General features: G+C 45.3%; 1 protein-coding gene across 27 annotated transcripts in view; it reads right to left on the reverse strand.

Moving 5' to 3' along the window:
- The window catches only part of LOC126999702 (insulin receptor substrate 2-like), an 89,500-nt gene extending 74,643 nt beyond the window's left edge, over window positions 1-14,857 (reverse strand). For 25 of the 27 annotated variants that reach the window (XR_007753509.1, XR_007753505.1, XR_007753513.1 and 22 more), the window contains exons 1-2: window positions 14,673-14,857; window positions 10,503-11,806 (exon numbers count right to left, since the gene is read on the reverse strand). Coding sequence is in view for 5 of the 27 variants with exons in the window: in XM_050862462.1 (XP_050718419.1) it covers window positions 10,503-10,586 (84 nt within the window). In the remaining 22 variants the exon portion in view is untranslated. Of the gene's footprint in view, window positions 1-10,502; window positions 11,807-14,288; window positions 14,457-14,672 lie in introns of those variants that run through there. The other 2 variants (XM_050862461.1, XM_050862457.1) reach the window with 2 other exon arrangements.
- Between the last annotated feature and the right edge of the window lie 2,590 nt (window positions 14,858-17,447).

A 17,447-nucleotide genomic window follows, 5' to 3' on the forward strand; every position in this document is an offset into this window, starting at 1 on the left:
AAAGGGAGAACAGACTCTCTCTCTTGTTACCTTTTTCACACTCCTCCTCCTCCTCCTCCTACTACTACTACTACTACTACTACTACTATATACTACTACTACCACTACCACTTATACTACTACTACTACTACTACCACCACCACCACCACTACTACTACTACTACTACTACCACTACTACTATATACTACTACTACTACTACTACTACTACTACTACTACTACTACTACTACTTCCTCCACCACCACTACTACTACTACTACTACCAGGCGATCCCAACGACCTAACTTATATATATACACGTCCTTGCTTGCCTCCTCCTCTTCCTCTTCCTCCTGCCCGGCCTAAGAGCTGATTGGCGGAGTAAAAAATAGAATAAAAAATAAATAAATAAAAACAATAAAAAAACATCGTGGCTAACGGGAGGTGGGCGGAATGCAGTCATGGACACCTGGGCGCCTCCACACACACACACACACACACACACACACACACACACACACATACACACACGTAATCACCAATGCCCTCCCAGCATCACCACTACTACAAACAACAACAACAATAATAATGATAATAATAATAATAATAATAATAATAATAATAATAATAATAATAATAATAATAAACTCTGATTCCCGGTAGGTTATTTTTATCTATCTGTGTCTGTCTTTTGTAGTAGTAGTAGTAGTAGTAGTAGTAGTAGTAGAATTTGGCACTCACAACTGATAAGCTTTCGTTAGAGGTTACGTTAGTGTTCATGGTACAGAAGCAGCCTTGTCAAACTATCACTAAGCTCATAAAATTACGAACACAACCTCTGCTAAAGCCTTATCATGTGTGCGTATGTAAGCCTGAAAGGTCTGAGGTCTATATTACTAAACGTCCCGGTCTGCCATTACGAGTCTTTCCTTAAGCCACAGAGAAGACTAGTCGAGTTCTTTTGGGGGGTGCTTTTCCAGTTCTAGATCCAGAAGTCGGGTAAAACTCACCAGCATCAAAAAACAATCAATGGAAATCCCTGGAACTTATACAAGAGGTCCTTATTCTTAAATGTCATATTCTCCCTGTGATACTATTCCTAAGGGTGTTTTTCCCGTTCAAGATGCAGAAGTCGTGTAAAACTATCACCAGCATTACAAAACAGCCCATGAGAAATCCCTACAACTTATACGAGAGGTCCTTATTCCTAAATGTCTCGGTCTCCCATTGCGCAGTGAAGGCTAATCAGGTGCAGAAGTCGGGTAAAACTTATCACCAGCATTACAACACAGTCCGTGGAAATCCCTACAACTACTACGTGGCTTTCAAACATACGGACTGAGGTTTGAGTATATGTACGGCCCACAACCCCCAAAACAACAAGCTACAGCACCCCGTTCAAGATGTAGAAGTCGGGTAAAACTTATCACCAGCATCACAAAACAGACCATTGATATCCCTGCAACTACTACGAGAGGCTTTTCAATACAGGTGGACTGAGGTTTGAGTATATGTACGGCCCACAACCCCCAAAACAACAAGCTACAGCACCCCATTCAAGACGCAGAGGTCGGGTAAAACTTATCACCAGCATCACAAAACAGACCATGGATATCCCTACAACTACTACGAGAGGCTTTTCAATACAGGTGGACTGAGGTTTGAGTATATGTACGGCCCACAACCCCCCATTCAAGATGCAAAAGTCGGGTAAAACTATCACCAGCATTACAAAACAGTCCGTGGAAATCCCTACAACTACCACGAGAGGCTTTTCATACAGGTGGACTGAGGTATTGATATGTTAAGAGCATACATGTGGCCCACATCCCACCAAAACAACCCACAGCACCCCGCCAACGAGCCTAGCCTGCACACCCTAGTTGGCGGGGCTGGCACAGAAACCCTGACCCATTTGGCATCCGTCCCCGCCGCCAGCCTAGTCTAGTCCCTCTCCCTCCTCGCCTTGGCCCTACCCTGCCCTACCCATCTTAGCCTAGACTTGCCTTCCTCCGTGCCTGCCTGAGTGACTGTTTTGTTTCGCCTACTACCGATAGCATATACCGTACGTCTGTTAGCCATGTGGTCTTTTCAAACTGTATGCCTTCCTTTTCCCCCCCACTACTACTACTACTACTACTACTGCTACTACTTGAGAATATATAGAGAAAAAGCAAGAAAATATTAACGTTGTATAAAAAAATAACGAAAATATATGCAATGAATTATATATTGATAGCTTATTCCTTCTATCTGTCTATCCACTAATTCCTCCTTCCTCCTCCTCTTCTTCCTCCTCCTACCTACCTACCTACAGACATCCCCATCTACCTACCTTGCAGCCCACGTAACTTCCTGTTGACCTTCTTACTTGTCAAATTACCTACTCACACACACACACACACACACACACACACACACACACACACACACACATGGTCAGTCAGGTACACACAGCCATACATACACAGGGCTGTCTACACAAGCGGCGAGGGAGGGCTGTTTGGTTACCTCTCTTACGGTGTCGGTGAGGAATGCTGCGCAGCCTCTCGTGTTCACTACTACTACTACTACTACTACTACTACCTGCCTGGCTACCTGTATGCTTAACCTATCCACTCACTTGCTAGGAACATGCGTGCTGCGCTACCCTCTATGCTGTATCTACTATCTACGTGTCTACCGGCCTGTCTGTCTGTCTCTAACTGTGCTAACGTCACGCTTTTTTTTTTTTTTTACAGCAAGGGAGTCAGTTCAAGGGCATAAAAAAAGGAAACAATAATGAAAGAAAAAAAAAAGCCCGCTATTCACTGCTCCTAAAAAGAGTTAGAGAAGTGGCCGAAAGATGGGTCAATTTCGGGAGGAGAGGTGTCCTGATACCCTCCTCTAGAAAGAGTTCTACTTAGGTTAGGTTAGGAATTAAATCTCTGTCTCTAACGGTGCTTCCTACGTCCCGTCACGCTTAGGTTAGGTTAGGTTAAGTTACGATGGGAATTGAATCTCTTATACGGGTTACTTAGGCCCTCTGACCACCCCCCTGTATGCTTAACCTATCCAATCCCTTGCTAGTAACACGTTTTGCTACCGGCCTGTCTGTCTGTCTGTGCTTCCTACGTCCCGTCACGCTTAGGTTAGGTTAGGTTACGATAGGAATTGGATCTCTTATACGCGTTAATTAGGCCCTCTGACCCCCCCCCCCCTTTCTCTCTTCATTCTCCTTATCCTTTAAACACAATAGCAAAACAAACTCCACGCTGGGCTGGGTTAGGTTAGGTTATATACAGGTTAATTAGGCCCTCTGATCATGGCCCCTCCCCTCTCTTCATTCTCCTTTCCCCTTAAATAAAAACTACATTAACAACACAAACTCCATGCTGGGTTAGGTTACGTTAGGAATTAAATCTCTAATACAGGTTAATTAGGCCCTCTGACCCTCCCCCCCTCCCCTCTCTTCATTCATCTTTCCCTTTAAATAACATAGCAAGACAAAACTCCACACTGGGTTGGGTTAGGATAAGACATTGCAAGCTTTCCTCCCTTCCCTCTCCCCTCCCTTCCCTTCCCTTCACACACACCCCAACTGACCCAAACCTAACCTAACGTAACCTAATGTAACCTAGTCTAGCCTAACCTAACCTAGCCTAACCCAACCTCACCTAACGTAGCCCAACCCAACTTAACCTAATGTAACCAACTCTAGCCTAACCTAACCTTGCCTAGCCTAACCCAATCTAACCCAACCTAGCCTAATGTAACCTAGTCTAGCCTAATCTAACCTAACGTAGCCCAACCTAACTTAACCTAGCCCAACCCAACCTAGCCTAACTTAATGTAACCTAGTCTAGCCTAACCTAACCTAGCCTAACCCAACATAACCTAACGTATTCCAATCCAACCTAGCCTAACGTAGCCCAGCCTAACCTAACCTAACGTAGCCCAACCTAGCAGACTAACATAGCCCAACCTAACCTAACCTAGCCCAACCCAACCTAACCCCTTCCCCCTCCTTCCCTTTCTTCTTCTAGGTAAATACACAACACCACCAAGGCAAATCTAGGTTAGTTTAGGATGACCAAAGCTTCCCTTCCAACCCTTCCCTTCCCTTCCCCTCCCCTCCTCCTCCCTTTCCCCCTCATTATAACCACCACCACCACCACCACCATTACAAACTCCCCTTTCTAAGCCTTGAAACCACCACCACCACCACCACCACCACCATCGTCACCATCGCCACACCACCGCCATCACATGAAGTTATTTGGAGAAGTCACGCGGTCCTCTCTCTCTCTCTCTCTCTCTCTCTCCATTCCCTTCTTTCTCACCTCCTTCCCTTCTCCTTTCCTTCCTTCCTCTCTCTCTCTCTCTCTCTCTCTCTCTCTCTCTCTCTCTCTCTCTCTCTCTCTCTCTCTCTCTCTCTCTCTCTCTCTCAAAAACAACAGCTGGTGGTGGTGGTGGTGGTAGTGGTGGTGGTGGTGGTACCACCACCACCACCACCACCGTCCTATATATTCCCACGCGTTCGGTCACCTGCTGGGGGAGGAGGAGGAGGAAGAGGAGGAGGAGGAGGAGGGTGGATAATGATGAGAGAGGGGAGAGGAGAAAGGGTAGTGAGAGAGAAGGGGAAGAGGAGAAGGGGAGAAAGAGGAGAAGATAGGAAAGAGGAGGAAGAGGAAGGAGGGAAGGGGAGGAAGAGGAAGGAGGGAAGGGGAGGAAGAGGAGAAGAAAGGGAAGGGTGGAGGAAAGAGAGTAGAGAAAGGGGAGAGAAAAGGGAGAGAGGAGAGACCAAAACACTATACCTTACCTCCCCTTTCCTCCTCTTCCTCCCCAAAAGCTGACCCCTCACCCCTTCCTCCTCTAACTCCCCCTTCCCCCTTCCCTTCCTTGTCCCAATATTCCACGATTCTAGACTAGGGGAGATTCGATAAGGGGGGTGGGGAGAAGGGGGGTGGGGGGTGAAAAGGAAGGGGGTGATTGGAGGGAAAAGAGAGGGGCAAAAGAGGGAAGGACGGGGTGAGAGAGCGAGAGAGAGAGAGAGAGAGAGAGAGAGAGAGAGAGAGAGAGAGAGAGAGAGAGATGGGAGGGGGAGAGAAGGGAGGGAAGGGTAAGATGTCTGAGGAAGGGAGGAAAGAGAAGTGTCTGGGAAAGGAGGAGGAGGAGGAGGAGGAGGAGGAGGAGGAGGGGGGGGGGAGATATCGTACCGGCCCCCTCCCTGATCGATACTTAAACGTCTACACACACACACACACACACACACACACACACACACACACACAGGTAAACATAAACAGACAAACTTCACTCCCGCCTTTCCAAACTTCTCCTCCTCCTCCTCTTTATTTTCTTTTCTTCTATCTATTGTTTCTTCCTTCCTTTTTCTATATTTTTTCTTCCCCATTTCCTTCTTCGTGTGTGTGTGTGTGTGTGTGTGTCATAATATCAGCCAACAGAAAACAATAATAATAATAATAATAATAATAATAATAATAAATAATAATAAATAATAATAATAATAATAATAATAATGAGAGAGAGAGAGAGAGAGAGAGAGAGAGAGAGAGAGAGAGAGAGAGAGAGAGAGAGAGAGAGAGAGAGAGAGAGAACCACACCAGACACCTGTCCACCACACCACCACCACCACCTTGCAGACAGACGGGCAGGTAACGATCTCACCTTCCCGCCAGCCACACCTGGAGGAAAGGTGGTGGTGGTGGTGGTGGTAGTGGTGAGGGGCCTGGAGGTGTTGACTGCAGTGACTGGGAAAGAGATGCAGCATGGTGGTGGTGTCATTGTTGTTGTTGTTGTTGGTGGTGGTGGTGGTGGTGTTAAATAAGCTTTTAAAGGGAGGAAATAAGGAAGGGTTAAAAGGAAGGGAAGGAAGGAAGAGGAGAAAGGATGAAAAGGAAGGGAAGGAGAGAGGATGAAAAGGAAAGGAAGAAGAGAGAAGGGAGGGAAAGGAAGGAAAGAAGTGAGGATGGAAAGGAAGGGAAGGAAGGGAACAGAGGGTAGGAAAGGGTGTATAAAAGGAAGGGAGGAAGGGAAGGAAGGGAAGGGAGGGAAGAAAGGAAAGGGTAAAGAAAAGGAAGGGAAGGGAAGGGAGCAAGAATGAAAGGGAGTGTAGAAAAGATTAAAGGAGAGGAAGGGAAGGAAAGGAAAAGGAAGGGAAAGGAAGGGAAGGGAGAGAAGGGTAAGAAAGAGTAACGGAAAAGAAGGGAAGGGAAGGAAGGGAAGGGAGAGAATGAACAGAAACAGTAACGGAAAAGAAGGGAAGGGAAGGGAGCGACAAGAAAGGGAGTGAGAAGGAAGGGAGCGAGAAGGAAGGGAAGGGAGAGAAGGGACAGAAACAGTAACGGAAAAGAAGGGAAGGGAAGGGAAGGGAGCGACAAGGAAGGGAGCGAGAAGGAAGGGAAGGGAGAGAAGGGACAGAAACAGTAACGGAAAAGAAGGAAAGGGAAGGGAAGGAAAGGGAAGGGAAGGGAACGACAAGGAAGGGAGCGAGAAGGGACAGAAACAGTAAAGGAAAAGAAGTGAAGGGAAAGGACGGGAGAGAAGGGAAAGAACCAAGCAACGCCACGCCTTTGCCAATAAGCATAAACTCAAGTAAGGCGAGGCTGTGCAAAGCGACTGACAGCTGTGAAAGACCCCGAGCAAGGACCTCAACCCCGTATTCTTAAAAGGTATCGACAGCCAAGTTCGCCTGTCTGAAAAGCCTCTCGGGGAACTTGCTATAAATCTCAAGGACTGTTTTGAGATGCTGGTGATAGTTTAACCTGACTTCTGCACCTATAAAGACCCGTTTAATCTTCCCTATGGCCTTGGAAATAGTACTGGGAGCTCAAGACTTTCAATATGGACATCTCGTAGAACTTGTAACTCTCATAGGCTGTTTGGTGATGCTGGTGATCGTTTTAACCCAACTTCTTTTTCTCCTCTTCTCCATTCCGCCTCCTCTTTCCCTTCTAAAGTTTCCTCTCCTTCCCCTCTTTTCCATTCCTATTCTTTCCTCTTTTCCTCCTCCTCTTTCTCTTCTTCATAATAGGACTAGAATGTATGTATCGTTTGTAACTTTTTAATTCTGCTCGAGCGGGAAAATCACCAATACAGACCTGGTTAATCTTCCCTGTGACCTTGGGCAATAATAACGTGAACAGATGTAACAATTTACGACCCTCGTAGAAGTTGGTATAATTCTCATGGACTGTTTTGAGATGCAGGTATCATATTAGCTTAAACCCTTTCTATATTATTTTCCTCCTACTCCTCCGCCTTCTCTTCCTCTTCCCAAGGTAAAAAAAAGCACCTTGCCCCACTGCCCCGCCCTCGCCCTCTCTTCACACCTGCCTCCCCCCACACCCCCCACCCCACCCCACCCCCACCGTAAAGACGTCTGCCTATACGGTCCACTTCCCAGGCCAGTCACGCGTACTTCTTCCTATTCTTCTTCTTCCTCCTATTCTTCTTCTTTGTAGTAGTAGTAGTAGTAGTAGTATACAATCTAGAGATGAATGAAATGCTTGCTTGCTTCCTTCCTTCCTTCCTTCTCAGCTTTTTTTTTCTTTTTTTTCCTTCTCTTCCTTTCTCTCCCCTCTGTCTACCTGTCTGCCCCGTTTACAATCTGTCCCTCCCTCCCTTCCTTCCTACCATACTTTCCTTACGTAATAGCAGAGTAAAAGAATGAACGAGCAAGGAACGAACGTATATACTACCGGAACGTGTCTTGTCCTTACGCTCTACTAGGCAAGCATGAACGGAGATTACATGGTGGTGGTGGTGGTGATGGTGGTTGCGTAAGTGGTATAAGAATAAGGGAGTTGTAGTAGTGGTTGTAGTAGTAGTGATGCTAGTAGTAGTAGTAGTAGTAGTAGTAGTAGTAGTAGTAGTAGTAGTAGTAGTAGTAGTAGTAGTAGTAGTAGTAGTCAGTCAGTCAGTGAGTCAGCTCTTCTCAGATTCTCGATTCCGACCCTCTCCCTCTCCCTCTCTCTCGATGAGCTAACTCGTCCCGAAGAAGGTTTGGCATCTATCTCCTCCTCCTCCTCCTCCTCCTCCTCCTCCTCTTCCTCCTCCTCCTCTTTGGACTGAATCTGCAAGGCACTATTCTAGGCTGAGTTCTTGTGTATAATTACTCTCTCTCTCTCTCTCTCTCTCTCTCTCTCTCTCTCTCTCTCTCTCTCTCTCTCTCTAAGGGAAATAATTGGGTAAAAACCGCCCGTTACTCTCTCTCTCTCTCTCTCTCTCTCTCTCTCTCTCTCTCTCTCTCTCTCTCTCTCTCTCTCTGTATTCATTTCTTCCTGTTCTTCCTCTTTTTCCTTTTCCTTCTCTTTTTTTATTCTTATCCTTCCCTCTTCCTCTTCCTCTTCCTCCTCTATTCTGCTTTCCCTTTTTCCATCTTTCTCATTTCCCATCTCTCACTCTCTTTTTAGGGTCTATGTGGTCTAAATATCAATGTAATTAAGGTCTGTGTGGTCTATATCTATGTAAATCTCTCTCTCTCTCTCTCTCTCTCTCTCTCTCTCTCTCTCTCTCTGACCTACCCCGCAGTGCCTTGGTATCCTTCCATATATAAGTTTCCAAGCCTTTCACTTATTACTACGTATCTATATTATTATCCTCGTCTGGGGTATATTCATTAAAGTTATCGAATGCACTATATACTTTTATTTACCGGTATACTATATTAATATTTTTACATGGGCAAACCAATGGACGAGAGAAAACTGAACGAGGTCAATAATTTTCATGTGGGACTTAAATAAAATAAATGAGAAGAAAGGAATTAAAAAGAGTAAGAGACAATATATATTTTAATCCTAATATGGAGAAGAGAAAGAGAGGAGAGGAAAAGAAGAGAGGAAGGAGGAGGGGAAATGGAGAGGAGAGGAAGGAATTGAAAAGAAGAGGAGGAGGAGGAGGAGGAAGAGAAGGAATGAAGAGAACAGAGAGAAAAAGGAGAGAAGAAGAAGAAGAGGAGAGGAATGGAAAAAAAAAGGAAAAGGAGAGGAAAAGAAAAGGAGAGAGGGTAGGATAGGAGAAGAGAAAAAAAGAAAAAAGAAGAGGAGGAGGAGGAGGAGGAGGAGGAGGATAATGAAAAAGAAAATCAAAATCAAAAAGGACAATTGCTAAGTAAATCAACAACACCCAAAACAAAATTAATAAAATGTCTAATATTAGCCACAATAAACTTCATGGAGGACATATTGTATCTTTAATAACAACAGCCGTGCGTCTGTGCGTGTGTGTGTGTGTGTGTGTGTGTGTGTGTGTGTGTGTGTGTGTGTCATTCCCTGATAACAAACACCACCTGCCCCACAAAATCCATCTGAATGCGTTTATAATCCTATCATGAGCTTAAAAGTTTATAAGGTATTCAACCCTATAAAAATACTAGCTTGCAATCCCTTCTACCGTTTTACTCTCTCTCTCTCTCTCTCTCTCTGTCCAGTTTTCTGATTCCATTCTTTCCCTTCCTTCCTGCCTTCACCTTCTCTTATTCTTCGTTTCCTTCCTTTTTTTTCCCTCAACAAGATTCAAACCCATTACTACAAGATTTTAACACCCTTGATCAATTACATATATACATTCTAATCCCTTATTTGAGTATATTCCAACCTTTTACAGCCCTTTCTTTTGACACAAACACCCACAAAACCTTTCAACTTTACAGACCAATACCATTTTTCTTCCCTAACAAGATACAAACCCATTACTACAAGATCTTAATACCCTTCATCAGTTACATACATTCATTCTAATCCCTTATAGGAGAAGTTCAACCAAAACCTTTCTTTTGACACAAACACCCACAAAACCTTTCAACTTTACAGTCCAATACCATTTTTCTTCCCTAACAAGATACAAACCCATTACTACAAGATCTTAATACCCTTGATCAGTTACATACATTCTAATCCCTTATCTGAGTAAGTTCCAACCCTTTACAAACCTTTCTTTTGACACAAACACCCACAAAACCTTTCAACTTTACAGTCCAATACCATTTTTCTTCCCTAACAAGATACAAACCTATTATTACAAGATCTTAACACCCTTGATACATTATATACATTCTAATCCCTTATTTGAGTAAGTTCCAACCCTTTAAAAACCTTTCTTTTGACACAAACACCCACAAATCCTTTTAACTTTACATTCCAATACCATTTTTCTTCCCTTAACAAGGTCCAAACCCATTCCAAATAACCTAAACCCCTTGAAACATTATATACATTCTAACCCCTTATTTAAGCACACTCCAACCTTTTATATAACACAAAACACCCGTGAAACCCTCTCGCTAACATCGTCTTCTAAAACCCAGCCCAAGAAAATACTGGTACAAATCCATTCTGAATAACCTCAACACTTTCATATACATTCTAATCCCTTAGTTAAGCACACTACAACCTTTTATACAACACAAAACACCCGTGAAACCCACCCACTAAAATCGCCTTCAAAGATCCAGCCCAAGAATCATAACCAGAAGGAGACCAACACAAATGCCAACAACAGGGAACTCGTACATACCTTGAGCTTCTTCAGGTATCCGCTCTTGACCACGTCCTCGTTGTTGCAGCCATGACCGGCGTTGCGGCTTTTGTTCTGCATCATCTTGAGAGTCCGCGGGGAATCGACTGACTTGGGGCGACAATAATGCAGAGATGACGACGGTGAGGATGATGCTGGTTGCTTTAGTGTCGTTTCAGCAGCTGTGGTTGAGAATGATATACTTCCGAGCACAGCGACGAATTTCGGTGTTTTTCTTTCTATAATCGGCGTTTCAGATCACCAGGAATTGAGTGGAAGACTAGGAAATGGCGCCTCCTCCTTGGTAAGCACTGTAGGTATTTGGTCGAGCAGGTATTTTTCTTCTCTTTTGCTTGTGATTTTAAGTATTCGCCGTGCGGACTTCCGGCAAGCCCCACCCCAAACCAACTAAAGGTAATGACTTAGAAATTAATGATATGGTAACACTCCGCAGGTACGCTTCCAAATAAACCTTTTTTTTCTTCTCTCTCTTCGGACAGGCTTGAATATAGACTTTTATTTATTTATTTTTTTTTTATATATATATATGCAACTTAAAGACTTGACAACCGGGATTATTTTCTTTCTCTTTTTCTCTCTCTCTCAGGGTTCACCGAGTTCCGTAAATTTTTCTTTCCTCCTCTTCTCCTCCTATCGTATTAAAATATTAAAAGTAGTAGACATTTTCCACAAACAACAACAACAATAACAACAATTACAGTCTGCGTCTGCTTCTTTTTTTTTCTTCTTTCACACTCAACACCAACCAAACCCCAAAAAACTTGACTTTCAGCGGAGTGGTAACGTAGAAAAACACACACACACACACACACACTTGGTATCTAGTATGATTTTCAACGCGTAAATTCACTTTTTTTTCACTCTTTTCCGCTCAACGTGACACACCTTAGCTGCCGCCACAGATATACTTCACCACCACCAGAGGGCAGCACTCGGCAGCTCAGAGCGGCCTGCACCACAAATCCTAAAGTGGTCCAACGGCCTTGTGAGCCAACCAGTGGTGTTCATGATAGGCTGCCAGGAGCTGCACCTTTCCTATAGCTTGCCGCAACACGAGGAGGAGCTGCCGCCTCAGTCAAGCTAGGCCACCACTAAGTCACGGGCCCATTGTTTTTTCAGACTGTCTCTGTTCCGTCACAATATTTGGGCTTGCGTTTCATGTTATGGGCAAGTGTATCTTTTCTGTCAATACATGATGAGGTATGCACTAGAGCTCATCGTCTTTAAGGTGGCGATTCACAGACCATTTCAAACATATGAACTGCCATGGCTATTTTCACTTCCTGGAAAGAAAACAACACAGATCTTAGAAGCCAGTTAATAATATATGGTTAGTTCTCTGGTGCATCAGTTTACTATGATAAAAGAAAGAACTCCTGCAGTCTACAACAATACTAAATAATAATTCCAGCTAAAATGTGGATTACTTCATGGTTCTCAATGTAATTTTCAACATTATTAAAAGTCATTTCTGAATCAGTGCACATATTGGTAGGTATTTTTAATTTGTTAATATTTTGCATTGACACACACACACACACACAGACAAAATGGAGGAAAAGTTGGACAAATATAGATTGGGAGACAGGACTATCTGAGCTTGAGTTCAGGCCCAATACACTGTAAATAGGGAAATACAAATAGGTACACACACACACACACACACACACACACACACACACACACACACTTCACTGAGGGTTACAAGTCAAGTGAAGAAGATCCGTTATCACAGAGTTGAAAATTAAGGCAGCTAAGCAAACACGTACGACCTCACAAATTACATAAGTCTCAATATAATTAAAACGGACCTGATTACTTATTGCATAACTAACTATAAGATACCTGACGCTTTATGTAACAATCCTATCCTAAGTCCACAATCACTTACCCAGCAGTCATTCACATTCACACACAAAATATGTAACTCAACACTTCAAATTATAATTATTCCATCAACACAGCAATGCAAGTCCTCATAACCACTTTCTTTAATATATATATTTCACATGGTTGAAATTATTAGTATATGTATGACGGAAGGCGTGGTTTAATCACAGTAAATCTTCATGTGCTTAAAATCAAAGGCAATTACGGTCTTAATATATTTTTCTGGGTCTTCTCAATAATGGCAACACACAAACTTGTTCTATTTTATTTTCCTTCATTCTCAAACACAAGACACTAACTAAATGGCTTCGAACTGCCCCGTATGCTTTACTTGAAGGGGTATTATTTGCGTCACACACTGATCCACGTTTTAATGTCTGTTGCATGATAGATTTAGTGTGTGGCGATGCAGAGGACGTGGATAGTGATTACATTAACAAAAACATTCGAGAAACTCACTCACTTCTCGCCCCTAAACTACTTTCATCCACAAATAAAACTGTGACCTAAATTAATGTATCACACTGATCCACATTTAAATAGCTCCTGCATAACAAAACAAGTATATATGTGGCGATGCAGAGGACATGGATAATCAAAATATTAAAGAAAACATCGAAAAAAATCACTCACTTCTCGCCCCTCAAACTCCTTTCGTCGGCTAATGCATAAACTGTGGTGTATCGGTATTAATTATTCTCAGCTTAACGAACACCAGTGAAATCACACCAAAGTTATGTATTATTAAACAAACTTAACTAGCTAGTCCCTCGTTTGCTAATGTAGAAACTGTGATGTATATACAGGTATTAATTATTCTCAGGTTAACGAACACCTGCGAAATCACACCAAAGTTATGTATTATTAAACGAATTTAACTAGCTAACGCTGAACTATTTTCCTCCACACACACACACACACATATACACACACACATAGCATCAGTATAGAGTTACCAAACACATTTCCTGGCTCAAGTTAACCATACATTATCACTTTTTTTTCCCCCATCAAGATACAAATCCACTACTACAGGATGCATTAGTTTAACTTAAGTCACACCACAGCAATATATTACAGAATCACCACTGAATAACCTTCCTCCACAGCCACAGCCAGACACCACACAGGACTGGCCATGAGACATATTAACACACAGGGTCACACCACAGCAATCCTTCACTAAACTAACACTGGAAGAGTAGTGGAGGAGGTGGTGGAAGTAGAAGTAGTAGTAGTAGTGGTAGTGGTAGTAGTGGTGGTACACACACACACACACACACACACACACACACACACACACACACAAGCGCACACACACATACACATACAACCACACATACACACACAACCACACCAAACACGCACACACACAACCAAACACACACACAACCAAACACACACACACACACACACCCCACAACCAACAACACCAAACACACACACCCCACAACCAACAACACCAAACACACACACACACACAACCACACCAAACACACACAACCAACCACACATGCACACAACCACACCAAACACGCATACACATAACCACACCAAACACACACACACACACAAACACACACAAAACCACACACACACACAACCACACCAAACACGCATACACATAACCACACCAAACACACACACACGCACACACAAAACCACACACACACACAACCACACCAAACACGCACACACATAACCACACCAAACACACACAACCACACCAAACACGCACATACATAACACCACCAAACACACACAAACACAACCACACCAAACACACACACACAAACACAAACACACCAAACACAAACACACCACACCTCCGCACACGACCACAGCCCCACAACACTAAAATCACCCAGGAGTTACCACTAATAAAACACCCCCAGCGGTAATCGTGGTGGCGTATTTCAAGTCCCCGTCCACAGGGTACCCAAGTGGCCCCTCGTGGTTCCTCGTGGTCCTGGGAGACACACATCCACGCATGCTGAGGGGCGTACACCACTGCTAACTACTACTGCGTCGCAATGTTTCCCGTTAGGCGAGGAGGAAGAGGAGGAGGAAGGGACCGGGAGGAGGGACTGGGAGGAGGAGGAGGAGGAGGAGGAGGAAGGACTGGGAGGAGGAGAGGGGCGGGAGGTAGGGAGAGGGACGAGGAGGAGGGCGGGAGGGAGAGGGAGGGGGACACACACACACACACACATCCAAACACACACACATCCACACACCGCCCCAACTATTTCAGCCTTTTACCTCCTCCAGCACTGTCATCACCGCTCTTTTCCAACACCGAACGCTGCACTACATGTTCGCACAGCCCGCCGCAACACACTCGACTGGCGGACATCGCTTAATCCGGCCATTTCAGTGAAAAATAAGAGCACTGCGCCATGGGGTTGAGCAGCCAGCCTCCATCTTACAGACAAGGTCACGTGGGGACGGTTGTAAACAAGTAGCACGCACGCGTCAGCCAGCGGCGGGGCGTTCAAACCTCCCAGCCACATCCCAGCCACATCCCAGGGACACCTTCAGGCTGCTGGGGGCGTCTCCGGCACTATAGTCTCCTGCCCTTACAAGCCTACTGCAGGAGAGACGGTCAAACTGCCTAGCCACCTCCCAGGGACACCTTCAGGCTGCTGGGGGCGTCTCCGGTGCTATGATCTCCTGCCCTTACAAGCCTACTGCAGGAGAGACGGTCAAATTACCTAGCCACCTCCCACCGCCACCTTCAGGCTGCTGGGGGCGTCTCCGGTGCTATGATCTCCTGCCCTTACAAGCCTACTGCAGGAGAGACGGTCAAACTACCTAGCCACCTCCCAGGGACACCTTCAGGCTGCTGGGGGCGTCTCCGGTGCTATAGTCTCCTGCCCTTACAAGCCTACTGCAGGAGAGACGGTCAAGTTACCTAGCCACCTCCCAGGGATACCTTCAGGCTGCTGGGGGCGTCTCCGGTGCTATAGTCTCCTGCCCTTACAAGCCTACTGCGGGAGAGACGGTCAAACTACCTAGCCATCTCCCACCTCCACCAATTCAGGCTGCTGGGGGCGTCTCCGGTGCTATGATCTCCTGCCCTTACAAGCCAACTGCAGGAGAGACGGTCAAATTACCTAGCCACCTCCCAGGGATACCTTCAGGCTGCTGGGGGCGTCTCCGGTGCTATGATCTCCTGCCCTTACAAGCCTACTGCAGGAGAGACGGTCAAACTACCTAGCCATCTCCCACCGCCACCAATTCAGGGTGCTGGGGGCGTCTCCGGTGCTATGATCTCCTGCCCTTACAAGCCTACTGTAGGAGAGACGGTCAAACTGCCTAGCCACCTCCCAGGGACACCTTCAGGCTGCTGGGGGCGTCTCCGGTGCTATGATCTCCTGCCCTTACAAGCCTACTGCAGGAGAGACGGTCAAACTGCCTAGCCACCTCCCAGGGACACCTTCAGGCTGCTGGGGGCGCCTCCGGCACTATAGTCTCCTGCCCTTTCAAGCTTACTGCAGGAGAGACGGTCAAACTACCTAGCCACCTCCCAGCCACACCCTAGCCACATCCCAGCTACCTCCCAGCGCCACCTTCAGGCTGCTGGGGGAGTCTCCGGCACTATGATCTCCTCCCCTTACAAGCCTACTGCAGGAGAGACGGTCAAACTACCTAGCCATCTCCCAGACAGATTATATATATATATATATATATATATATATATATATATATATATATATATATATATATATATATAAAGTGGTGGGCAAGTGCGGTACTTAGTGCGGTAGTGCGGTGTACAGCATCACCAAAAAAGTACCGCACTACCGCAAACTTTCTGAAAATATGAGGGGGGGGGGGTGAATCTGGAGCTGCCTTGTGTAGGACAGTCGGGCAGTCTCCTTGCGTTCTTTTGTTCTCACTACTTCAATAATACCCTGACAACCACCACATATTCTCCACATAACCCTGACAACCACCACATATTCTCCACATAACCCTGACAGCCACCACATATTCTCCACATAACCCTGACAGCCACCACATATTCTCCACATGACCCTGACAGCCACCACATATTCTCCACATAACCCTGACAACCACCACATATTCTCCACATAACCCTGACAACCACCACATATTCTCCACATGACCCTGACAGCCACCACATATTCTCCACATAACCCTGACAACCACCACATATTCTCCACATAACCCTGACAACCACCACATATTCTCCACATGACCCTGACAACCACCACATATTCTCCACATAACCCTGACAACCACCACATATTCTTCACATAACCCTGACAACCACCACATATTCTCCACATAACCCTGACAACCACCACATATTCTCCACATAACACTGACAGCCACCACATATTCTCCACATAACCCTGACAACCACCACATATTCTCCACATAACCCTGACAACCACCACATATTCTCCACATGACCCTGACAGCCACCACATATTCTCCACATAACCCTGACAACCACCACATATTCTCCACATAACCCTGACAACCACCACATATTCTCCACATAACCCTGACAACCACCACATATTCTCCACATGACCCTGACAACCGCCACATATCCTCCACATAACCCTGACAGCCACCACATATTCTCCACATAACCCTGACAGCCACCACATATCCTCCACATAACCCTGACAACCACCACATATCCTCCACATAACCCTGACAACCGCCACATATCCTCCACATAACCCTGACAACCACCACATATTCTCCACATAACCCTGACAACCACCACATATTCTCCACATAACCCTGACAACCGCCACATATCCTCCACATGACCCTGACAACCGCCACATATCCTCCACATAACCCTGACAACCACCACATATCCTCCACATAACCCTGACAACCGCCACATATCCTCCACATAACCCTGACAACCACCACATATTCTCCACATAACCCTGACAACCACCACATATTCTCCACATAACCCTGACAACCGCCACATATCCTCCACATGACCCTGACAACCGCCACATATCCTCCACATAACCCTGA

This window comes from Eriocheir sinensis, chromosome 17, assembly GCF_024679095.1.
Source record: "Eriocheir sinensis breed Jianghai 21 chromosome 17, ASM2467909v1, whole genome shotgun sequence".
NCBI lineage: Eukaryota > Metazoa > Arthropoda > Malacostraca > Decapoda > Varunidae > Eriocheir > Eriocheir sinensis.